General features: G+C 36.4%; 1 protein-coding gene across 16 annotated transcripts in view; it reads left to right on the top strand.

Annotated features, from left to right (window-relative positions):
* The window catches only part of celf4 (CUGBP, Elav-like family member 4), a 79,432-nt gene that overhangs the window by 49,020 nt on the left and 3,865 nt on the right, over positions 1 to 26,547 (top strand). For 2 of the 16 annotated variants that reach the window (XM_043221068.1, XM_043221067.1), the window contains exons 3-14: positions 11,794 to 11,842; positions 16,399 to 16,527; positions 17,112 to 17,191; positions 17,283 to 17,423; positions 17,620 to 17,758; positions 18,052 to 18,204; positions 19,098 to 19,208; positions 20,860 to 20,922; positions 21,098 to 21,178; positions 21,856 to 21,927; positions 22,926 to 23,069; positions 25,363 to 25,559. In XM_043221068.1, coding sequence (XP_043077003.1) covers positions 11,794 to 11,842; positions 16,399 to 16,527; positions 17,112 to 17,191; positions 17,283 to 17,423; positions 17,620 to 17,758; positions 18,052 to 18,204; positions 19,098 to 19,208; positions 20,860 to 20,922; positions 21,098 to 21,178; positions 21,856 to 21,927; positions 22,926 to 23,069; positions 25,363 to 25,490 — 1,290 coding nt within the window. In that variant the 3' untranslated portion in view covers positions 25,491 to 25,559. The remainder of the gene's footprint in view (positions 1 to 11,793; positions 11,843 to 16,398; positions 16,528 to 17,111; positions 17,192 to 17,282; positions 17,424 to 17,619; positions 17,759 to 18,051; positions 18,205 to 19,097; positions 19,209 to 20,859; positions 20,923 to 21,097; positions 21,179 to 21,855; positions 21,928 to 22,925; positions 23,070 to 25,362; positions 25,560 to 26,547) is intronic. The other 14 variants (XM_043221071.1, XM_043221069.1, XM_043221070.1 and 11 more) reach the window with 14 other exon arrangements.

Below are 26,547 nucleotides of genomic sequence, written 5' to 3'. Positions count from 1 at the left end.
TTCATTGGAAAGCAATAGTCTAATAACGTACATGTGAGTTTATTGAGTTTATTGTTAAGGAGCGGATGGGGGCACATCTGCACAAGAGTCTATTCTAATGAGCGCAGATGGAGTCTGCGATTCCGAGAGCGAGCATGTGACGTCAGTCGGCCGCCCCACGAACACACACACACACACACACACACACACACACGGCTGGTGCGATCTGTGTTTTCAGCCAGCATTGACTATCCAATCTGTCACTTTTAAATAACTGCCACAGTATAATGAATTCTGTGATTTGTACTGTTTATTAGTTTGGTGTCTGAAAGTTCTTGAAGTGCCTTATGCACAAAAAAGCTGTTTATTTGATCAATAGTACAGTATATACAGTTATATTTTATTTAAAATGTAACCTAGTGGTCTTGTGATAGCAAAACAGTTTTTTTGCGGACAATGCTCCATTCTTCAGTGTCACGTGATCCATCAGAAATCCTTATAATATGCTAACATTTTACTCATTCTCAGTATTGAAAACAGTTGCTTAATATTTTTGTGGAAACCACGATACTTTTTCACATTTTTATGAGAAATAGAAATTTTAAACTTTATCTTTACTGTCACTTTTGATCAATTTTGCATCCTACAACTTTTTTCAAAAATGGCTAAACCCCATATATTTTGTTAAGAGTGCATATATACCATATATATGCATATATTGTACACTTATTTGTAACCGATTCATCAAAAAGATTCCGCATTTGTAGTACTGAAAGTTTGTTGTTACATGCAGTCAGAGAGGACAGTAAAAAAAAGGATTTATATTCTATTTGTTGTTTTGCTTTTATTTTGTGATGCTCAAACTTTCTCTCTAATCATATTTAATTTAGCAAGCTTACAACACAGCAATAATACAAGGCAAAAGTACACTAAAGCTCTAGCGTTTCTTGGCGCATTATGACAGTTGCAATCAGTTCAAATCATCATCCCAATGAATGCTTTTGTCAATTTATGATCCTTTTTTATCTTTTTTGAAGTTTGAAAGTTTCGGTCTACGTTCATTTGATTAATATTAAAAACATGGAGCAGTATATTTTTCTTTTGTGTTCCACAGAAGATGCAAAGTCATAAAGGTTTGAAACCCGTGCATCAACCGTGCTTTTAAACAAGTTATTAAGTGTCTGATGGTTGTATTAGCAAGTGTAAGACCTTCAAAGACAGACGTGTGCGTTCTGGAGGTTATCTGTGTGTTTTCATGTCTGGGCATGCTAGGATGTTGAAGGGGCATGTTTTGTTGCTGTGTGTATTTGTTGGTGTGGGCGATCTTCTGTTCCAGCCTGTGTGTTTAACTCCATTTAAAGCGAGGCAGTTCTTTGCTGTAATGATTGCTTACTGCTGTAAGAGCGCTAAATAGTCCCCGAGGACTGGGTTTGCTGTGGCCTCTCTCTCTGAAAAAGGCTTATGCGTCACACGTGGTACAAGGAGAGAAGAGGTGGCTTCTGATAGCCTGACACCTTCCTACCCAAAACTGTCGACATCCATCGCATTTGCAGTAATTTGTGCCATGATTCTCGCACTTTCACGTTCTTTTCCACACCTCTGTTTCTGCTTTGTTTGGCTTTTTGACACTGTGGAGAGAGAATACAAGGTCAGACGGATGCTTTCACCCCATCCCAACCTCTCACATCCCTTTATGGCGTGATTTGATGGGTCACATAGTCCACTTTTGACCCATTTCTGGCTAATGGTGGAAGTGGTTAGAGTGGGCCAGGTCGGTTTCACTTAGCCATGGCCGTGGCCCCAAAAGCAAACCAGTATCATAACTGTTTATTTTATTTTTTTTACTATTATTTAATTTTTTTGATCTATTTTTACCTTCTTGTATACCGTACTTAATTGCAAAGTGTATTTTATTTTTAATAAAAAAAAAATTACTTCTAAATTGCATATTTTGTTTTATTTTTTGCATTGTTTTATTTTTCTTTTTGTCACTACATTACAAATTCTATTTTACTTTTTTATTTTATTTGCACTATAAATGATCACTACATTGCATAGTTGTTGTTTTTTTTTACCTTATTGATTGGCTTATTGACTGTTGCTACATTGCAAATGTTATTTTATTAGCTCTTTAAATTCTACATTGCATTTTTTATTTTACTTCATTTCATTTTAGATAGCTCCAAATTTCCAAATGTAATTAAATTTGATTGATTCTAGACTTCTGCATTCCAAAGTATTTATTATTATTATTATTAATATTATTGTGAAATTCAGAAACTTCAGGAACTGTATGCAAAGACCCAACTGTATGTCAGACCAAAATATTTTCCCAGTCTATCTGTGCATTTGATTTCATATTGAATAAGGTAGCAGAAAATAGTAAAAAGAGCGCTTAGAAAGAGAAAGAGAGTATAAAGCAAGAGCCTTAGTAGTATGAAGCTCATAAATAATCTCTAGGCAATTACGCAAGTCCACTTAGAGCTTCACTTTTGTGTCTTGATAGTGAGAGGAGAAAAAGAAAGGGGGAAATGCAAAAAGAAGAGGAGGGAGAGAGAGAGAGAGAGAGAGAGAGAGAGAGTCCCCAATTTGACAGCTTTTGGGCTTGTTTTTCATTTTTTATTCATTAGATAAGTAAAAGCAAATACAAGGAAGGCAAGGGGGTGTTGTGCGGTGATTTATGTTTACTTCTCTGAGAGAATGCAGGATTTATTTGCAACCAAGGCTTTACGCTCCACACACCGCAAAGCCTTGCATTACTGAGAGCGAGCGACTGAGAGAGTGAGAGCGAGGAGGTGTAATGTAATAAAGAGGGACATATTCTTTCTTTTCTCTACGTCTGTCTCTTTCCCCCGTGTTGTCAAATAAATGTTCTCTTTTTATCGTCACTATCATAATGACCGGAGGCAGCTTATTGCAGCTGTTTATTGCTTTCATATGTGTAATTATGCAGTGATGGGAGAGAGAGTGTGTGTTTGTGATGTGTAATCTGCCTCTCTAATGGATTAGGCCCAACTTTAATGAGCTCATCACACACACACACACACACACACACACTGAGACACACACTTGGAGAAGCACAAAGGGAGTGAGAGGTTGGGACTGGTACTAAAAAAGGTTGACAGTTGCTTATCTGTTGCTAATATGTCTATTATTTACATATTGGTCAGTGAAATATCGAAATAATTGCTTAACCATTTAATTGTACGTAATTAGGAGCGAAAAATAAATACGCTGCTTCTTTTGTTGGCGATGTTGCTTGTCGTGCTAAACTTTTGCCCGCTAATCTGTTTTGATAGCATCAGTAATACATTAGGTTAACGTCTGTAACATCGAAAACGAAGCGTTTCTAAGTCGAGTTTATATATTATCATGTCACAGGATACAAATCAAATAGCCATTATTCACTTTCAGACAGCCGCACAGGCAAAGGTGAAAGATCTCTCGTTTCAAATTCAGTTTCAGCTTTATTCCCATTAGAGCATCTTTCACCTCAAGTTCCTGTTGCACTTTATAAATAGGCAAAATAAAACTCTATTACTTTACTGAGTATAACGCTTATGTAACACAAGAACAAGAAACTTCCAGAAACATAAAGATAAATTGTAAATGAATTTACTTTAATACAGCGCATTTGTAAACATAAAAACATTATGAAAATAACGTTCAATGCCATTACTAACCGTCTAGATAATGTGCCTGGTTTTATTGTGCATAATTCATCAGTGCAATCATAAAAAATCATAACCTTTTCTGCTGATGAAATCAAACCCTCATGAGCGGGGATAAATAATATTAAAAAAACAGTCTGCTCTCTCTCTCTCTCATTCACTCACTCACTCACTCACTCTCTATAGCTCTCTCTTCTGTTTCTTCATCAGAGCAGAAATGTACCATTGCATCTCTTGCTCACCAGTTGGTCCCATGCAGTGAATGGGTGCCGTCAAAACGAGATCTCAAACAGCCGTTAAAAACATTGCAGTAATCCACATGACTACAGTTCATCAGTTAACAAAGATTTGTTTCGAAGCAAACAACTGTGTGTAATAAACTCGCCAACAAGTTTTTAACTTGAAACTGTTGCTCTCTGCTAAAATACAAGTCTTCTTTCCTGGGTTCAGATGTAAATGTCATCTTATTCGAATAAGGCGTGTGAAAAGAATCCAAAATGGACAAATATATTTTTAAAAGGAGATAGACTTTTACAATAAAGACAGCTTGAAATGTGGAATGTATTTTCTAACTATGATTTAAACACCTTGATAGATTTGTTTTTTATGGAGATGGAGCTTCACAAGATGTTAATTGATGGACTGGGTCATGTGTGTATTATTATGAATTTTTTAGTAGCCATTTTTTAGTCTCATTCTGACGGCACCCATTTGGGATCCACTGGTGAGCAAGTGATTTAATGCTAAATTTCTCTAAATCTCTAAATAAGGAGAAACCATCTCCTTATCATCTAAAATGGAGTGAGGGTGAACTATTCCTCTAACAAATAATGTAAGATTTCATGATCTTGTCAAATCTTGACTCATAAAATCCCACCATACGTTTCCCAGCAATTATTCTGTGAAAAGCCACTTCATAGAAATTAAATGAGTTGTGAATGCTGCTCTGTGTCGTTTTTTAATCACATTCAAACTGAAAGGAAAAAATTGATGCAGATACTGACAAGAAACACACTGAGAAACAGAACTAAACAGATTAGAGAAAAACCCATGAATGTCAATATTTCACAGGCAGGTGGCAGATTAATGTCTTTATGGGTTAGATTAGCTGATGTCTTTCATTGCGTGACATTACATTTAAGTTCCTAGTAGTCATTTTCACAATAAAGCGCGCAAATCACATTGCTGGCAAAAAAGAGTCTTTTCTGCTTAATTAGCCAGGTGCTTCCGAATGCACCTGTTATGGCAGAGTTTCTGTGCAGATTGAAGTCTCACTGGGTTGGGTCCTGAAATCTCCCCCCTCTGGTAAAGTTGTCTCATTTTCATTTGACACAATTTATAGACGTGCCTCCAAAGCCATGCGATATTTTACACTCCTGGATCATTAAATGAAACCCTTCGGAAGCTCTCGAGGTGCAAAGCACTTTTGCGGGAGGTGTAAAACGCGCAGGGTTTTTACGGGCGTCCCGGGCGCCGGGAGAGGAGGAGGACGGTGGCAGGGGTTTAAAGAGGCAGCCATCCGTGTCGTTTGGGAAGGTTACAAGGAGCCACGGGACTCCGGCGCTTTAAAGACTTACCTCAGGACATGCTGCAGTGTGTGTGAGAGAGAGAGAGAGAGGGAAGGAAAATGAGTGTGAGTTATAGGCACTGTGGTGGTTTAATAATTCAGTGAAATCCAAATTTGAGCAGATGCCCCTGGTGCTCTGGGTAAAATAAGGCTATGCTGAATGGGAAGGAGGAACCTTAAAAAGCAGAAGCAGGAAGTAACATTTGAAGAGTGCCAAGTGGAAATTGTGCTGAAGTGGAGGTCGCTGGGTTGCCGTCAACTTTCCTCATTGAAGATGTGTGACGCACACTAATCGTTTAAATTGTGTGTTTTAAGAAGTGTTTAAAGCTGCACTCGTGTGCTACGTAAAGACAGGTTGCCTATATATACATGATACATATATAGTGTTTAATAGAAAAAAACTACATGTATTTGCTTTCGAATAGTTATTTGTGGTGTATTGTATAATGTTTGAATAATTTAATAATAGTTTAATAATTGTAACTATTTATATGTTTATTATTGTAAACTATTGTTAATTATTGTATTGTAAAAAAATGTATAGGTTAACAATTAACCTATACATAAATGTAATTACAGTGTATATATATATATATATATATATATATATATATATATATTTGTATACAATAACTCTATGTAATATAATTTACTTTGCATAAATGTGTATCATAATGAGATTTTTAAATTGCAAAATATCTCTCTCTCTCTCTCTCTCTCTCTCTCTCTCTCTCTCTCTATATATATATATATATATATATATATATATATATATATATATATATATTAGCATTCATTTTATACAATATATATTCATGTAATCTAAATGTAAATATATAAAAATATGATAACTACATTTTTCATTAATCATATTCAAATTTAATTTAAATATCTTACAATCGTCAGTAAATTTATTCCCTTACATCTAAAGCCACTTCCCCCTAAAACGAAGATTTTGTCACTATTTACTCACTTTATTCACTCACTTTTAGAGCATTGCTTGTAGCCATTGACTATTGTATTTTTTCAATTCTATGGAAGTCAGGGGCTACCGGAAACAGACATTTGACCCACATTTTTCAATACACTTTCTTCTGTGTTCAGCAGAAAAATGAACCTCACACAATTATAAAACAACTTAAGAGTAAGTAAATGATGACCGAATGAAACTTTTTGGGTGAACTATCCCAAACATATGATCTTCAGTGTGGTCTCAGATTGTTGCAAAGTACTGTAATAAAAGCCTCGTCATAGTTAGAGAGCTGTGCAGTGCACTCTGCTTGTTTGTCTGTCAGGAAAACACAAGACTGTAGATTTATAATTTATCTTTATGTTTTTATTTAGTATTTGTTTGCTGGCTCTCGTGTCTTGAATGACTCTCAATGCAATCTGAGCTCGGCACAACAAAGGCAGGGTAGCTCATCCTTCAAGAATTACCTCCTCCTCCACAAACCCTGAAAGAGCACGCTCATCCCTTTGTGGGAAAATGAAAGGAATATTATTGTTCCTACTGTGAGAATGAACTTTGAATTTTTTTCTGCCTTAGTTTGTAGAAAAGTTTGCTCCCTGCTCTCGCTACAGTACGTGACTGCAATTCAAAGCCTGACTTTTTTTAAAGCTCACTGTAACAGTATTTTACAGACAGCCCAGGCGTTTGTATTTGAATATAAAGGCTGTGATATTCATCATACTTATTTTTCTCCGGGAGAGCAGAGGAAAAAGTGATAAATGGAAAGCACGCAATGAATAATCTATCAAAACAGAGCAAGAAAGGGTCAGATAGGATATTTTACATAACCAAAGTTCGTTTTGCTATTTTGACATCGCTTACCAGTTACTCTGAAGGATCGGTTGCGAGCCTTAAAGGAATAAGCCTAGTTTAAGCTAAATAAAATGGATTTCTTTCATCATTTATTCACCCTCATGTTGTTTTAAGCCTGACTTAATGTCTTCTGTGGAACACAAAGGAAGATATTACCTCAGTAGTGTTTACATATGTATATATGTAGCTAGCGCTAAGCTAAATGTGCTAATCACAGCATTACAGGTTCAAATGCAAAGACTTCGGCTTTCTGTATTATTCAGAGAGCGTCGGTATTAATGTACGTGCGCTTGTGTGTCAGAAGCAGTGATATTGTGCAGAATTGGACGTGCTGGCGGTGTGTAACAGCTCATCATGGCTTTCTGGAGTGCTTTAGAATGGGCTAACAGGAGGAAAAAACAACCCTGTGGTGAAAGACACTCCCTCAGCGCAGACGTGACACCCACGCCTACGTTTCTGTGGCCGTTTAGCCCGGCTTGTGTGTGTGTTTGTGCGCGTGCCAGCATGCCAGAGAGTTACATCACCATAAGGCCGTGCCATGCTGTGGCTCAGTGGCGAAGATACGAACGGTGGGGCCTGTACAGATGGAGACAGAAGGTTTCTGGTGAGGTGAGGGTGTGCCTGTGAGGTACAGAGACAGAAAAGTATGTTTTTGTGCTGATATATTTATAAAAAGGACGATTTTTTTAGGAATTATGCATGATTTTACACTCGTTTTTGTCTGTGTTCTCGCGTACGTGTGCAGGAGGCCATTTCTGCTCCTACTACTTTTCTGTTCCTTTGTGTAAAAGGTTTTGCCCTCTCAGAATATGTGATGAGGAGCTCGGGGAGGCTAAAAATTGGCCTTGCTCAATGCTGCCATCTAGAGGTGGCAGATGAAAGTCCTCTAGGGGCCTCTGAAATCACAGTTTGGAAGTAATGTGGAAGCCTGTGGCGCAACACAATGACAAATGTCTCCAAATGCCACATTATGTTTCATTCAGCTCAGTTTTATGACATGCCATCACGCTTGGTTTTAACGTGCGTACTGAGTGTGCACTAGATCTCATTCCACATGTACCTGTCAGATTCACCCTGGGAATGCGAGCGCGTTTCATGCATGTCCTCCTGTCAGGATGCATTAAAGCTGTGTGCGAGAGAAACACTCTCTAAATATTAATATCTAAATAGTTTTAGAGAACTGGATTTAATATATTTGTTTTAATTTATTGATATTTCGTTACCATGGCAATGCATGTTTGTTTGTTTGTTTATTATATATATATATATATATATAATACTTTATATTTTATTTAAATATTTTATTATTAATTTTGAACATAGCAGTATATAAAAACCATCTCTTGCTAATATTAATGATTGTAATAATTACAAATAGAAATACAATTATAATAAAATAAAAGGGTGATAAATAATAGAACAGGATTATGAATATTTAAATTAAGTTTATTTATTTATAAAGTAACTTTCACTGGGTATTTAACCTCATCATATTAATAATATTTAATCACATTAATTAATAATATATCACAATAATTTATAATATATTAACAAAAATCTAACAAATATTTAAGCTTTTTAATGTATACAATAATTTTCATGACCATTAGTATTAAAAAAAATAATCACTTCATAATATTGTAAGTAATATTCCATTTAAAAAAATGTAAATACGTTAATGGAATGTGTTTGATTAACTTTAAATTTGCATATTTAAGCTTTTTTTGTGTGATTTCTGTGAGTAAGTAACTAGATCTCATTCCACATGCACCTGTCAGATTCACCCTGGGAATGTGAGTGTGTTTCATGCATGTCCCTCTGTCAGGATGCATAAAGGCCATGAGTGTGTGAGAAATGCTCTTGTACGATTGTGTCTCTCTCATGGGTGAGATTCTGGTTGGGGGAACACAATTAGCACACATAGCAGAATCCATTTGTGCCATTGGGAGGGAAACATTAAAATGTATGTGAGTAGAGGCCTGCTGGGATACTGAGGCTGTGTGTGTGTGTGTGTGTGTGTGTGTGTGTGTGTGCCTGTGGTTGTGACCTTGCTCTGCTCCCCGATCTATGTCCAGATCTACCTCTTTTACTCCATCTTTCGCTCTCTCTCTCTCTTTTCACTATTCCCTCCGCCCTCACTATCAGCAGCCATGGTAAAATAAATAATGCATCAAAACACATTAAAAACATTAGCTGGGCTTTACTGCCAATAAAAGAGTGGGATGCTGGGGATGGAGAAAAATAAGGAGTGAGTGATCAGGTCTGAAAAAGAAGTGAACTTTATGAAGTGAGAAGCCCCAGAGCTGTTGGTCTGGACCGGAGCCAGGATGCCACAGGTGCGCTGACCAGGTGCACTGTGGGTATTTTTCTGTCATAAATGAGTCACAGTGAGTCCAGTAAAATATGCAGTTATAAACATAATCTGTGGTTTATTGGCATTGCAGGGTATTTAATTAGTTTATCGTTATTATGCATAAACAAGGACGAGCACGGAAATGCACACACTAATTTATACTCTCGTTCAGAAGCTTATTATAACTAAGTCATTTAAAGAAAATACTTTATTCAGCAAGGCCACATTAAATTGATTAGAAGTGACAGTTCAGACATTTATGATGTTACAGAAGATTTCTATTTCGAATAAATGCTGAAAGTCCTGAAAAAATGCATATTTTTTTCCCCTCATAAATATAGCACAATTTTTTCAACATTGATGGTAAGAAATGTTTCTTAAGGATGTGATCTTGCAGACTGAATTTTCAATGAAACGTTATTTTATCGTTAAATATTAAAACATCTGTAGCAGTTTATTTGCTATTGTATTACTGTAACCAAGCATTTTTTTCTGCTTATTGTTAACAAATCTCGTAGAGGAATATATTTAAGTAATATATTTATGCTAAATTGTGTCCAAATTAAATATAAAAAAAGTGGAAAATACAAAACAAAATTCCTGTATTGTAAGATTTTATTGAAAACCGCTGTAAAGAGCATTGCTTGCATCTTATGTCACTTTCTGTTGAATAATGAAAACAACTTATTGAAAAAAAAAATGAAAACAGCATGGTTTTTTGATGAAAAACCACATTCCTTATTTAAAAATAAAATTAGCAATTTTTTACAAAAAAAAATAATTCAATGTCACAAAGACACTATGTACTTATACCACAAATAAAATAATTATATGTGGTCACATGGCTAGGCAGAAATGTGCCTTTTTTATTAAACCAAACAAATTGCGATGTCACATAAATGGATATGTATCTGCAGCCAGATATCATTTGACTTGATTTGATTTGATACTGTAGGCTAGCATACGCCGCTATTATGCTTCCCATCTTTTTGGCTTTTAGCGCACAAAGAGACTTTCTCCTCGAGGACTTTTTCTGTTCGTACGGCGCAGACAGCACCTGCTACTCATTTCCAGGAGTAAACCGCTGCGGATGAGCGATAGAGAAGTGGAGTTTGCGTCTTTTTTTGGGGGGCAGCGCCCTGAGCGAGCGTCTGTAAGGCCTGCGCCAGGATCCGTTCCCCTCCTCTCGTCTCCTTCCTGCTGGCAGCGTGACGATTGGCATTATTAAAAATTGATTGCCGCAGACCGTTCCATGGCTTACATGTATTATTGAGCCGAAGTCAGCCGGGAATCTGCCACGAGTGAAGGAAGCAGAACGAAACACTTTATGATGGCGAGCGTCTTTTAGTGAGACCTCACACGCATGCAAACACACACCAGTGGCATTCTCACACACAAACAGAGGTGTATGCAGATGTGCATGTGTATTTTTTTCCTCTCCATTACAATATTTTTAAGTGTCAATAAATTGCTTTACATAATCTCAAGATCATGATATATTCTGTGTTGTATTTCACACCAGTATTGCTGCAGCTCACCTGCGATGATATAAGACTATGACTTTCTGTTTATTTTGGCATTTTTCTATAAAAAAGCATGGGTGAAACCATTTTGTTTGCCTACGTTTCATGTGCCAAGTTAGGCTTGAGAGGCTGTCGAACATGACAGAGCGATTTATGAATATTTAAAACTTTATTACTTTATAATTAAATTTAATATCGATCTAATTTATTTTCATATAAATTAGATTGATTTTCTTTGCAATGTGTATTTCTTAGCATTACTAGTATTTCTGTAATTTAATAAAAAAAATATACATTTTGATTATGGGTATGTAGAATAAAAAAAAAAAAAAACACAGAAACCAGGTTTTTATTTTTTCATTTGCACAAGATTATGATGTCCGAGCATGCATAAATCATCACAAAAATAACTGAATAGAAAATGATATTATTAAATTTGAATAATTTAATTTATAAAAGATTTTGATGAATGGGCATGTAAAAATCATCATGATTAATTCTGAATGAAGCTTATTATCATTTTTAGAAAATTTACGGACATAATGTTTTTAATAGAATAAGTTGTATTCATTTTGAATTAATCTTTATTTATTTTTTTTAAGAACTTCAGTAACCCTATGGCATTAAATGATACCTTGCAAACAATAATGTGATGATTTTAAATGAACATATTTAGCATTTTGGGGGCATTTCATCAAACTTTATTGGCACAAATAGAACGACTCGTATACCAACTTGTTGATACAAACTGCAAATGTGAACACTTGAATAGTTTTTGTGCTCAGCTACAAATCTAATGTCTTCTCTTGTCTTTTTCCCCCTTCTTTCTGCCTGTCCTGTCTTTTCCGCTCCCTCGTTCTTCTCTCTCTGTTGCACAGATGAACAGGCCAATCCAGGTGAAGCCAGCTGACAGTGAGAGCAGGGGAGGTAGATTTCCACTTCTCTTTTTTTCTTCCTCCTTTCCTATTTTTTCCCCCCACCTTCCTGTCGCTGTAAATCAGTGTCACCATTACCGGTAGATGTCCCCTTCTTAAGTGTCATATATAATGACGCACCTCGATGAGACCCGACAGTCATACAGGGCCCCAGAGGATCTTGGGCCGGCCCTCAAACGCCTTACATAAGTGTGGGTCAGTCTTTTTGTCTGTTATTACCCTCCACTAAGGTGCTGGGAGAGCTACTTTTTTTACTTTTAGTTGTGATTCACATACATTTTTGAGTTTTTCTATGGATGCTATGGGAAAGAGTACAATGTAGTAGTTTTATAGTAAATTTAGGAATTCCTAAAAGTGTAAATGAGAAAACAATATTGTAATTTATGATTTTTTTTATTTATTTATATTTATAGTTTTGAGGCAAATGGTGGTGAAACTGGGAAACATAAATTTATTGACAGAAGCATTGTCCTTAGTAAAAAAAAAAAATAAATAAATATATATATATATATATATATATATATATATATATATATATATATATATATATATATATATATATATCATTATTTTCTCAATTTAAGTTTTTAACTCAAGACTCAAGACTTTTTTTTTCTATCTCGCAATTTCGTTTGTTTGTTTTTTGTTATTTTTTCTCAACCACTACATTAAAAATAAAAACTGTAATTCTGTTTTCTGTTTCTACCACTACACTAAAAATTAAAAGAAAAAAAATACAAATTGTAATTAGAGTTTTCTCACTGCTCTCCCTTTTTTCTGTTTATATCCCACAGTTATGACTAATAATTATTTCTTTTTTTTTCTCAGAATTGTATAAACCCATTTAAACCTTTTGCAAAGAAAAATTTGCAAATAGGTTCCATAATTTTAATTTACATTTTTCACATAGAGTATGTAAAAATCATCACATGAAATAATATTTTGAATAGAACACTTTATTAATAAAATAGGCCTATTTATTTATTTATTTGTTCATTCATTATTTCTTCATATCTGCTTATTTGTTCCACGTTGAAAAAAAACGAATGCTTTGAAGGCCCAGAATATAGATGCTGGTTTTGGAGAACATAAAACAAAGAGGTTCTCCAATGATTGAACATTTAAGAACTTAAAAAGTACCCATTATGACATCATAAGACTTAAAAATGTTCTTCTATGACATCATAACCTTAAAGATTCCCTTGTTACATCATAAGAATTCAAAAAAAAGTTTCCTTTGTCTTTTACAAAAATATTATTTTTTTTAGGACGTTCTTTTTCTTTTCCTTTCTTTTTTTGGTGACATTATAAGAACATAAAAATTGTCATATTAGTCTAAAATACTTACGTGCAAGTGTGTGTTCGTGGGGGGGCAGATTGGGTTTGCGCGTGTGTGTCTGCGTGTCACTGAAGGACTAAGTGGAAGTAGTTTGGTGAGAGATAGCTCGTCTTTCCCACCTTTTTGGGTCAGATTTTCTAGATAACCAAGATTGATGGACCCACAGAGAGAGCGAGACATACACACAGAAGAGTCAGAGATCTCTCCTTCACAGTCTCTCCCTTCGTTTCATGCCATACGTTCCTTCCTCTAATTGAGAGCGTCTTCCTTTACTCACACTTGACAGATCAATTGTCTCGGTGGTGATGGACAGCTGAATTTATCCCCCTGTTAGCCCTGTAAAAACGCAATATATGTCCCTGCAAAGCCCTCTGATTCCACTGGCAAAACTGATGTGCCGTCCCCGACCGATCTATTCACTAGTCATTTAAAGTGAAACGCCGGGATGGAGAGAGAGATCTAAAGGTCAAAGTGGGAAAGACAAGGAAAGGAAGTGAGAGACGCAAAGACAGAAAGAGACTTGAAGGAGAGTTAGAGAGAAGACGAGGAGGTGGGGGCTGGTCATAAGAGACAAATAAGGATGGATATCAGAGGGAATGAGAGGAAACAGTTGGAAACACAGGATACAGACAACTAAAAGAAAAACGTTGTTTTAAACAAAATAGCTTTTTCGGTCACACTGTTTTTGGGAAATGTACACAATGGGATCTACATGTAGGACGTGTTTATAGATCAACGACCCTTGCTGTTCCTGGAACAACAAACCTGTCAACCAATCAGAGGCCTTAACCAGCCCTGAAAATTCCTCAAGCCTTTAAATCAGTGGACAACAGCTGGTTGATTGGTATGTTGCGTCTGGAACAATGTCATGTCATTGTCAGGGTTTACAGTGATTTACATATACATTATTGGCAAGACTCATGGATTTGTTTACAGACCAAAGGGAAGAAGGACTGAATTTGTTTCATTTTAAATTGACAAAATTTTACAAAATTTATATATATATACACATAATTCTCAGTTGGCATTCCTAATTTAAATGTATTTTTGTTTATTATTGTCGTGTTTCTATTTATTCTAAATAAATATACATTTTGTATTTATCATATAAAATGTATTTTTATTTATTTTACTTTTTGAGCTTTGCTGTTCCAAAATCATGAGTCTGAGGCCCAGGGAAAGCAAGAACTAATTAAATGTAAAAAAAAAAAAAAATTGTGAATTGCATAAATGTAAATGTAAATAACATTTAACATGTAAAGTTACCTTAAATCAAACAGCTTGTAGTCATTGTCTTTACATTTACTCCTTAATATAAAAATAACATTACAAATTATTTGTATTATTATATTTTTATTTTAAGATTTTCTTTTACAAAATTTTGACAGTTCCATTTAAAAAAAAAAGAATTTATTTGTTTGTTTATTAATCATACTTTTTATTTATTTTTAATTAAATCAGATTCTGCACAACCCATCCTGAGTCTTGCGATCCTCTCTCAAACATGCGTGCGTACGCACAGTAAACACACTCTCTTGCAGATGTGAAATCTGCGAATCTAAAATTAAAAGATCGCCATTCATCATCCAAATTCTTTCATTTAGAACAGCGAGCTGCAAGAGCAGCTTACATTTCCGAAAGACTTCAGTACTCCGACAAGAAGAAGTACCTACGTCTGCTCAGACCACGTCAGCTCAGACCATTTTTCCACGTCAAAGCCACTTTTTACAAATACCATGAGCGCTGGCGAGTATTTATATGCGCACCTTATATAAATGAGGCCCTATGTCTTTAAATTCATTCCCGATTACAATTCTTCAGCGTTTATTAATCTTAGTTCATTTCAGCATTTGCTAATGCATTATTAAATGCATTAAAACGAACACAAATAAACAATGAACAACTGTATTTTCATGAACTAACGTTAACAAAGATTGATAAATAGTCTAATAAATGTATCCTTCGTTGTTCGTCCGTGTTAAACGACCATTAAAGTGTTTTTACTTTATTCTGTTGGTTCACCTTAAATCGAATGCAGCTCGTAGCCACACGCGCTCTTTCGCTTGACATGCCGTTTGAATTTTCCCTGTGTCGCGTGTCTGTGTCTTATCCCGCATATGCGCGGCGCACTTGTAAACATTCCCCACAGAGAGAGACCGGACTAGAGATTAGTCTTGTTGACTGGGCAAGGACACCCTGTCAGAGCATGTTAGTGAGCGGCAGGCCTGGACAAACACATGAACACACATACTCATACACAATAGTGCTCATTAATATCTCCGCTGCATCATCCATCACACACGCACGCATTATACATTACAAATACAAAAACTGACCGGCGTTATCAAATAGAACGTTCGGTGGCTTGTTACGAGTAATTCTGTACTAATTCCTAATTACATCATATTTACAGTCTTTATTAAAAAACAGTAGATGTCTAGGGTACGCCGCCATTTAGATGGTAAGATAAATGTGTGTGTGTGTGTGTGTGTGTATGTTTACACACTGTCATATCCAGTCCAATTCCCTCGACGGCGTATAAATATGTGCCTCGTTTTTTAACTCTGTGCCTTGTCTTGAGTTTAAAACATGCCGCATTGACACTGCAATTACAGCCTAATAAAACCCTGAAACAATACCGCTTTTGTTCCCCTCACGCTGATGTGTAATTCAATAATGTCTACATAATCTGATAAATAAAAGCACAAACAATAAACAAGGACTCCTGAGGTGGCAGAATCGACTAGCGAAAGGTTCTCCACAGATATCTCGCTCATAAACTCATTTCATTATACAGTAGCACCGACAGGCTTTTTTAGTGCCTTTCTGGATTTAGACACAGATAATTGTATATTAGGTGGATAAAAAGCATGCATTGCGGGATTGATTGAGCGAACGTGTTTGAAGAGCTTCGGTTTATTTTAATAAGTTTGTTTGTGCTGTTGCACTGTGGCAATGGGGACTTTTAATCGCATTTTGTTCGCATTTTACAGCGTGCTTGTTCGTTTAAAGTATTATTATGTGATTCAGTCGCCTTTAATAATAAAATGTTAGATTTTTGCAAAGAGCGAGGAAAAAAAAAACAGCATATAAAATAGAGGAACCGGAAAAATGAGGTGGCGCGGATGTGTTGTAATTAGCAGTAACACAAGACAGCATGTCGTCGCTGTCCTGTGTAGTCTGTAACAAGTTTTCTGTGTTCGTTTCAGAAGACAGAAAACTCTTCGTTGGCATGCTGAATAAGCAGCAATGTGAGGACGATGTGCGGCGCCTTTTTGAGTCCTTCGGGAGCATTGAGGAGTGCACCATCCTCAGAGGTCCTGACGGAAACAGCAAAGGTCATTGCCTTCAGTCTGATTTTTTAAAATGATTGAAGTCCATGTGCTAATACTATTATTATATATTATTTAAAACTATTAAAAAAAATTATTTAGTCAAATAAGATAATATGCCCCTTTCAGAAATGTGTCAATGTTTCTTATTACGATGAGAAACTTTTTATTAGACGTATGTTAAATGCTTAATCACAATTATTCGCATCCAAAATAGAAGTATAAATTATATAACTATACTTTTTTCTTAACTGTGTGTGTATTTGTATATACACATAATAAATATACACCACACACATGGTTAGCATAGACCATACACATATATCATGTACTCAAAAAGCTTTGTTTTGGATGTGATTAATCACTAATATTTAATTTATTATTGAAAAAAAAATTGTGCAAAAAAATTGTTCAAAGAACATGCCTTCATGTCCCAAAACCCAGTTAGAGGGTCATCTTACCTGTTTTCTCTCAGCATTTTCTTTCTTTCATTTTGCTGAAACTCTCTAAAATAAGATATTGAGGCCTAGAAACGTCTGTAAATGTCAAAGAGGGTGTTTTTGACAGTTTTTTTTTCTTTCTCTCTTCAGGTTGTGCGTTTGTGAAATATTCCACTCATGCAGAAGCTCAGGCCGCTATCAGTGCTTTACACGGCAGCCAAACCATGCCTGTGAGTGCCAGCACATGTGATCGTGCACTTTTATATCATTAGCATGTTAAAAGCACAAAGGATCATCATTTTGTGTGTGTGTGTTTTTCAGGGCGCTTCTTCCAGCCTGGTGGTGAAGTTTGCAGACACAGATAAGGAACGAACCATTCGACGCATGCAGCAGATGGCCGGTCAGATGGGCATCTTCAATCCGATGGCCCTGCAGTTTGGAGCGTACGGTGCCTATGCACAGGCAAGAGCTCTCTCTCTCTCTCTCTCTCATTACACACTATTCCCAACAAAACTGCAGCGTCTCAGTGGAAAAATCTGTCGACTCTAAAGTCTTGATTATACACAGTGCTCCATGCATTATGTGATTATGTTATCTTGGCATGGTATTATATGTATATATTTGAAGTAGTGTGTGTGTGTGCGCTTTTGGCTGCCAGGTTCAGCAGCAGGCAGCGCTGATGGCATCAGTGGGTCAGGGAGGATATCTCAGCCCTATGGCGGCTTTTGCTGCCGCACAGATGCAACACATGGCCACCATCAACGGCCTCCCAGGGGCTCCCATGACTCCAACATCAGGTGAGAAAACACACACACATGCAGATTGTACATTATTAATGCCTATCATTTTTTCATTCTAATAATAATAGGCTTCCGAAAAGTGTTGATTTTTGTTTGTTTTTTTCCAATCAGAGGAATTAAAAGCGTCTGCTAAATGACTAAATGTAAATGTAAATTAAATTGTTAAAATTAAATTGTTACAAAAATAAAAAATGTAAAATGCAAAAATCAAGTACACCGATAATGCCCAGTAAATCATATACAATGAATATATTCTAAATATGCTCTCTTTTCGTTGGCCCCGCCCCCAGGTGGAAGCACGCCCCCTGGCATCACAGCTCCCACGGTGACCAGCATTCCATCTCCAATTAGTGTCAACGGTTTCACAGGGCTGCCTCCTCCTCAAGCCAACGGCCAGGCTCCAGCGGAGGCCATGTTTACCAACGGAATCCATCCTTACCCAGGTACTACATGCTCTCATTCACAGACACACAGACAAAATATGGCAGATTTGATCCTTAAAGTGTCCCTATTACGCGTAACGAAAAGTTCATATTTTGGTTTTGCAGTTCCCACCAACAGGTTTACGTGCATGCAAGGCCAAAAAACACTTTCAGTGTCTTATAATATGCATTTTTTTTTACCTCCCTCAACGATTCATTTGTCCAAACCACTCCTTTGCGTCACGCTAATCTGCAGTGATCGGTCTCATTTCCATTACGTCATGCCTGAGAAAGCAGCATTTGTGAGCACAGTGCCACTTTGTACACGGCGTTACCGGAAAAAATGCTCAAAGTGACAAATAGTGGCAAAAAATTTATTTGCATTTTCATTCAGATTAACTCAAAAAGTAGGCGGGCATTATGCTAATGTTTCATGTTGACTTCAACATGAAATGGCTTGGGATTCGTTTTAAATGATTCAGACGACTCTTTCTATTGAGAGGCAGTAATTTTACACACATTGCACTTTCAGATGTTTTCATTCACCTGTTACACACTACACGAAAGGTCATTTTCAAAAAATCCATAATAGGAGCGCTTTAAATTCTTCAAATTCACAGTAAAACATTTTATCTCAACATCCTAATGTCAGTATTTTTTGCAAATCAAATTTTATATTTGTACATAAGGTAGTTCATATTTACTTGAGTGTTTAGGAATACAAGCGTTCTTCTATTTGATGTGTCGGCAGTCTTGTATTAAACACTAAAGCATGTGATTGTAGAAGTTTCCGCTTCGAGCGCGTTTGGATATGCCAGTGGTAGGCTGTTAGCTGTCACAGTGCGAGTCTCTGTATGTTGTGGAGTGGTTTTTATGTCCAGTGCCACAAAGAAAAGCAAATCCCTGTATCCCAGTTTTGCAGGAAGTGGTGTTTAGGGAAGACTCGGAGAAGGGCGGCCTGGGCGTGGCACAGAGAAGTTGTTTTGGGGTTCAGGGAAGCTGCTTCCTGTCGTCTCTCTCAGAAGGTATAGAACTCCCTCAGACGTTAGTGTCGTGCAGTGTTGTTTTACTGTGTGTGTATGTGTGTGTGTGTGTGTGTGTGTAAGGACAGAGGGAGTGAAAGACACGTGAGTAGTTTGTTCATGTTTGCTTGGTGTCGTCAGCTTTGTAGAGTGGTGATGTTGTCGCTGTAGTGTTGATATAGTTATATGTGCATGCATTGTATTTGGCAGACGCTTTAATTTAAAGCTCAAGGGCAGGAGGTGATGCTCTCACCTTCTAGAGTTCAATCCTACAGGCTTTCGGTCAGCAGTCCAGTACTTTACAGTATCCATTAGGCTAGGAGTCAAGTCACTTTTATACAGTACAGATCATGTCAAAGAATCACAGTAATAAACAGGAAAAAGGTGCTGTCGTGGCAGAATTTATAAGTTATCAATCAAATTGTTTTTTTTTTATAGAAGCAGCTCTACAGAAGACAATATTGTTCAACTCAAGTCAGTTCAGTTATTATTATTCAATTCAGTTCAAATTTTCTCATTAAACAAATACTGAACATTTTATTTTAAATGTATATAATAATGTAATAATTACTAATATATATATATTTATATATATATTTATATATAATATATATGCTCTAAATATTTATCGCATATTTTTGAGAAAGTAATTTAATGAAGATTGAAGATATTTAACATTAATAAAAAAATTTGAAAAAAATAATTCAAGCACGTTTATGTACTGTTTTTCACTGAATGATGGCATTGAAATAGTTTTTATTTATGTTCACAAATATTACAATACATATGATAAACATTTATTATTATTTGCCTACATATATTTATGCAAAAATTATTTTAAAAAAATCTCTTTCCTGCAAAAGCCAACATCTATCGTTGATCTGTGTAACGGTTTACCCCAAAAAATCATAATTTACGGTACATCATATCAAAATCATGCCAAAATGTCATAATTTATAGAATCTCATATCAATACCCAAAACTATTTTTTTTTCTTAAAACAATGCAAACACTGCAACGTTACAAAGTTATCTGATGTCATTGTCACAAATACTGTGTAATATCTGAATGTTAAGTATTGCAGAAAGCCCATTTTCAGTTTTAATTTTCAGTGTAATTCTCTGAAAATCTAGTCTTTACTTTCTTTTATGTGCATACAGATTTGAAATAAGGTGAGGGTGAGTAAACAATGACAGGATGCTCATATTTGGCTGATTTCTCCCAGCTTTTAAGTGAAAGCCCCCAACACCCAATCCTGAGCATGGATGCTGCAGTATTTACCGTGTTAGTGTCTTAGCAGCGTTAAGTTACCAGGCTGTGAGTTTGTGTATCGGTCTTTGGAACAGAGCGTCACGGGCCAGGCCTGAATTGCCTTTATTACTGTGAAAGCTCTCAGCAGATTGATGTGCCGTGTAGAGCCATAGATCTATATTGTTCTCCGTACACTCTCCGGCTGTCTTTCCAACTCTCGGGCAGCGGGGAAGCTTGGCAGGGCCCCGTGCGAGCGCCACGGCTTAATTGTTTGGGGGTGAACGATGAGGGGGAGGGAAGTGAGGTAAGCTCGTTCCCGGCGCACAGCTCTGCCCGAACACACTCAAACGCACTCAATGACCCCGACTGTGTCTGTAACGCTCTCGTCTCTCTCTATCCGCAGCTCAGAGTCCCACCGCAGCGGACCCCCTGCAGCAGGCCTACGCTGGAGTCCAACAATATGCAGGTCTGTCACTCAAAAGGAGGCTGTTTGTGATTTTCCTGCTTCCGAGTTAATAAAAAGTGCATGCGCTGTGTCTACGGGTGCTGGAATAAGAGGCGTGAAGTGTGTGTGTGTGTGTGTGCCTGCGCGTGCGTGTTATCTGACACATTGGTGCGTGTGTGTGTTGTGTGTGTCTCAGCAGCCTTCCCAGCTGCATATGGACAGATCAGCCAGGCCTTTCCCCAGCCGCCTCCCATCATCCCTCAGCAACAGAGAGAAGGTGAGTCTGTCGCCTCCAGATATGTCACCTGTAAGAGTGAAGGATTCAGCACTGTCGCTCTGTGTGACATTTTCCATAATTGTCTTTTCATTGATGAGATTTTATACACTGATTGCGCTGTATGCAGCAGCTATGCTGAGATTCAGAAAGGACTTGTTAAATAAATTAACCAAAAGTGACAGTTAAAGACATTTAGAATGTTCTTTTGAACTTTTTATGCAAAGTAAAAACCAAAAAACATTGTTCATACAAACATTCTGCAACTATTTTTGAGGACGATTAATGTTTCTTAAGCAGAAACTACATACACCCATATCTGTAATAATAATATACTACTATTATTACTGATTTATTGTATTTTAGTCAAATTAATGCAGCCTTGGTTAGTATGAGAAAAACATAAAAACAAATCTTACAGACCCTTGACTTTTGAAGATTAGTGTACATTCCAGGTAGTGATATTGAATAATGAAGTTATAATAATTTTTTTTCTGATACTGAAAGTAGACTTGAAATGAAAGCAGTAGAGTTAAACAAACCCTAACAAGATTGACGGCCAGTCAGAGATCAACAGACATTGAGGAAATAACCTAGAATGATCCTTTAAGTTAAATTTGGTGATCTTGGTTGATTTTGTAAAACGTCAAACGTAAGATTGTGGTTTCGTCTCCCTCCAGTGGCTGCTGTTATAAACTATACTGAAATATCACCAACAAACCATCATGCAGAGTCACGATTTGATGTTCCAGGTGAAAGTTACTGTTCTCTTACTTTACAAAAAAGTTTGTGCATGAACTGTTAACCAAGGAGTGCAGATAAACAGAAAGTTTTGTGGTTCTCATGACCTGTTAAGCATCATTAAATGTTATAATGTTGGCTAATGTTAATTTAATTGATTAGAAATCGATGTGCAAATGTTCTTTTTGGGAAATGGACAAAACCAGTTACTTATTCAGTATGTCATTTATTGATACTGTAGTGGTTTCTATTAAAGCTTGAAAAAAGATGCATAATAAAGTAAGAAAATGGGTAATATACTACAAACGGCACAAAGAATAAATAAAAACGATGCCAATGACATTTTATTAGCATTGCTAGCATCTGTGCTGTGGTCATCCCATTCCATGGATTGAGGTCTGCGGCGCATGATGGACCTTATACATGTCCTACTAAATTAAAACTGTATATAAGTGCCGTGATTGATTTAATGAAAAAGCTCAAGGTCATTCAGCGCAGGAGATCATAATGATCTGTGAACTATGATCATTTAGATCGAGTTTGTCCTTTCCCCTTATTGAAACGTGAAGAATCCCAAATCTCCGATAAACCTTTGTAAACAGGTTTTGCCTATACAGCACTTTTCGGTCATTTTCCTCTCGGTTTGAAGGAAGAGCTAATCTAAAACAACTCTTTTCAGGAGTGCCTGAAGAACTTGGAAGTGTCACCGCCGAGTATTTGTTTGTACGGTTATTTCATCTATACAACTTAAGGAGAGAATTGCTACTTTCAGATGCCAGGGCAACTGCTCAATAAAGAGAAACTGTTTCTATAGTTTCTACTCTGGCAAGCCAAGTCTAATTTCGCCATTTGTGTCTTTGTTTTGCCCTCCATCTCTCTTTATTCCTCTCATTTCCACCTATTCTTTCTGTGCCGTCTGCTCTCTCTCTCTCTCTCCTGTCTAACCGCCTCTCTAATCCTCTGTATCCCACAATCCTTCTTGTCTTCCTCTCTCTTTCTCTGTCTCCAGGGCCGGAGGGCTGTAACCTGTTTATTTATCACCTCCCTCAGGAGTTTGGGGACGGCGAGCTGATGCAGATGTTCCTGCCTTTCGGTAATGTCATCTCCTCCAAAGTGTTTGTGGATCGGGCGACAAACCAAAGTAAATGCTTTGGTGGGTAAAAATGATAAGACACCTGTGAAGATTATTCTCATTCCTACTCACACTATTAACATTTTTACCTCATTTCTCTACCACAGCGAAGCTTTCGATTGAAGCCGGGTGCACACTGTGTGCTTTTTGCTACGATTTCGCCATTTAGGAACCGTATTAGCGATCTTAGGGCTAAATTGGGTTTTACCACACTTAGTATGACAACTTTTACAATGAAACATAGCTTTTGAAGTTTTCCAGTATCTGAAATTTTAACGGGAGCAACAAAGGTGATCTAAAATGTGTGCTACTATCACAATCAAAATTTTTAAAAAAGTTGGTTTTTTTGGTGGGGGATTTGTGTTATTGCTTCGGTTTCATGTGCCAAAGTAATACCAACCCTGCATTGGTGACATGGCCAAAGTCGTAGATAACATGCAAGACCTAAATATTCCTAAAAATTGAGTTTTATCGTCCAGTCTGAGAAGAAACGGGACAGTATAAGAAAAAAAAAATTAAATCACACAGTGTTCACCTGGCTTGAGACAGGAAAAAATGAATGAATGGAAAATTTAAGGAAAAAAAGAAGAGGATGTAGTTTAGCATCTTTATGTCCTTAATCAGCGCGGGACGCGAGGCTGTAGGGGGAAAGCGCAGATGCGTGTTCACGTGTCCTGCTCGTGACTAATGCGAACCTCTATATTTTAATTAGCGCTATCTGCAGCTTCACTGGCTCTTTGACTTATCAGAGGCATCCCATGCATGAACAAACACAACGCTATTCGATTTTCGACTTAATATAAACGCAGTTAGCGGGAGGTGTTTCAGAGACTCAGACGTGATGATTTGAAATGCTGAGCCAGCTGAAATGATCGCAATACCTCAAGACGGAACGACCGAGAGTGAGAAAATAGATGAGAAAATGAGAGCAAATAATTTACGTTGAAAGGTTCATGTGTTAAATGGCAGAATTTTGCTGTCATTGCTAAGACTTTGAGAACAGATTGAAGATTATTACACCATACATTTTGTTTACCAAATATGAAAAGTACAAAACTATATAAATAGTAAATCGTAATAAATAATGTGTTTTTGTAGTAATTCAGGTTACCTTTTTAATGAAAAATCTACACTGCAAATTACAAACAACCCTCCATTAAATCTAAATGTTTTATGGCTTTAACACTAAATGCTATCACAAAGTTTTCTATAAACCAAAAATATTAGCGATTCAACATGCACACAAACTTCATCCTATTAAATGAGATTTCTCCGTACTTCCTGCTTAAATAGGGAACAAATTAACATTTTTACACGATTATTAAAAAGCTTATGGTTGGGAAAACTATACCTTTTTGAAAATATAGTTTAGTAGTGACAATTAATCGCATTCAGAATAAAAGTATTTGATTACATAATATATGCATATGTGCTGTGTATATTTATTTATTTATATTTATGTTTATATATTAGGTATATTTATAAACAATATAATAACTTTTAAGTGTGTGCAATTTTCAGAATATATACATGCATGTGCCAGTATTTACATAAAAAAAAATAATGATAATAATTAAAAAAAAATAATAATAATAAATAAATAAATAAATATAATATATATATATATATATATATATATAATTTAAACAAAAACTTTTACTTTGGATGTGATTAATCGTTTGACAGCACTAGTAGTGACATTATTTGTAGCTAATAAACCAAATGAATGATATATTTGTTAATAATAATTACTATAAATAATTAACCTTATTAATCTTCAACTTATTATTGATTATTATTACTCAGTGCAGTGTCTCGCGTAGTAGAAATTCTTTTTTCATTTAACTTTAATGAGACATTACAATATCTGAACATTAGCAGGTTAATTACTTGCACGTCATTAAAAAGGCGATCTGGCTAACTGCCTCTCGCTAATGCTAGGAGCGACTGGATATTGTGTATTAGGTTGTGCATGTTCTCTGTGCTTCTAATTATTGTGTATCAACTGTATGCTGTTGTACTGTATTGATTGACTTTGTGCATATATGTTGGATGTTAAACATGTGGTAAATATGTGTCACGATGACTTAAGTAAACTTGTTTGATACCCTCCCTTCCTTCATTTCACACTCACCCCATTCTTTGCCATAAAATCATTTCTGGCCTCACTTCTCACCCACCCAATACACCCCCCCAACTCCACCTTCCCACAATCCCATCTAACGTCCATCTGTCCATCGCATTACCTTCTCATCCATCTGGTGCTAACCTGTCGTCCTCTCTCTGTCTCCATCTCTCTGTCTTCGTTCTCCAGGCTTTGTGAGCTTTGATAACCCGGGCAGCGCTCAGGCCGCCATCCAGTCCATGAACGGCTTTCAGATCGGCATGAAGAGGCTCAAAGTGCAGCTGAAGAGGCCAAAGGACGCCAACCGCCCATATTAGCCCCGTCCCTCCCCCCAGCCACCCCTGACCCTGGGGGTGAAGGCCGCCGCTGCGCACAGGGAACGACAGGTTAGCCACATCACCTTGAAACCAAAAGATACACACACTGTTACGAGTGGACAAGGGGGTTCAGTCAAAATTGTGAACTGATTTATTAAAACAGTGATTCACTCCCTGACTCTTACTTTACATATTAAAGCAAAGCTAAAATGAATTATGCAGTTTCACTCTTAAAGAAAAGTAAAACGGCTTGTAAGTCTAACTTTAAGTCTAACAGAATGTGATATTAAATAGGACTCCTCCTTTCTCTAGTCTGGGGCAGAGCTGTGACAGAATGGGAAAGATTAGTGGTTTCTATGCATCTCCGATCATCTCACATCTCCTCATCTAAATGAAGATGGAAAATCTATGCTGTGTCATTAATTTACCCTGCTGATGCCTTTAAACTTTGCCAAGTTATTACCTACTTACACAGCTAGTGAGGCATCTCACACAGCGTGACTCCTGTTCGTCTCAGCACTGACCTTATATATTAAACTCTTTTCCAGATACGCTGCAAAAACGTTTTCTTTTCAGTAATTCTGTCGTTTTACAGCAACATAGCCAAACTATACTTACTTACAATATAGAGAATTAAAAAATTAGGACAATTTAATCAAACAATAAATCAAAAGTCTGAAATATTGACCATTTTTCCCAGAAGAGAAAAATAATGAATAAATCTAAGATTTTTTGTATTAATAATTGCTTAATTTGTTAATAATTAATACAAATATTTATGACCTTTAGTATAGCTGCTCTTTAGAATTTTTGGACCATTTTCCCAGAAGTGAAAAATAATTATATTATGCAATTATATTTGGATAAATTAAATACTATAATTGACTCTTTCATTAACTGCATTAATTAACAAAAAAAAAAAAAAGTACAAATATTTATCAAACGTTTAAAACACCAGCAACAGATAATCTAACAAGCATGGATTAAAAGACACAAGATGTGAATGAATGGAAACGTGCATGGAGAATTTATTTACACAAGATCTACAGCACGCATT

This window comes from Puntigrus tetrazona, chromosome 21, assembly GCF_018831695.1.
Source record: "Puntigrus tetrazona isolate hp1 chromosome 21, ASM1883169v1, whole genome shotgun sequence".
Classification (NCBI taxonomy): Eukaryota; Metazoa; Chordata; class Actinopteri; order Cypriniformes; family Cyprinidae; genus Puntigrus; species Puntigrus tetrazona.
Note: the sequence above shows the minus strand (reverse complement) of the source record. Positions and strands in the feature narration are given on the sequence as shown.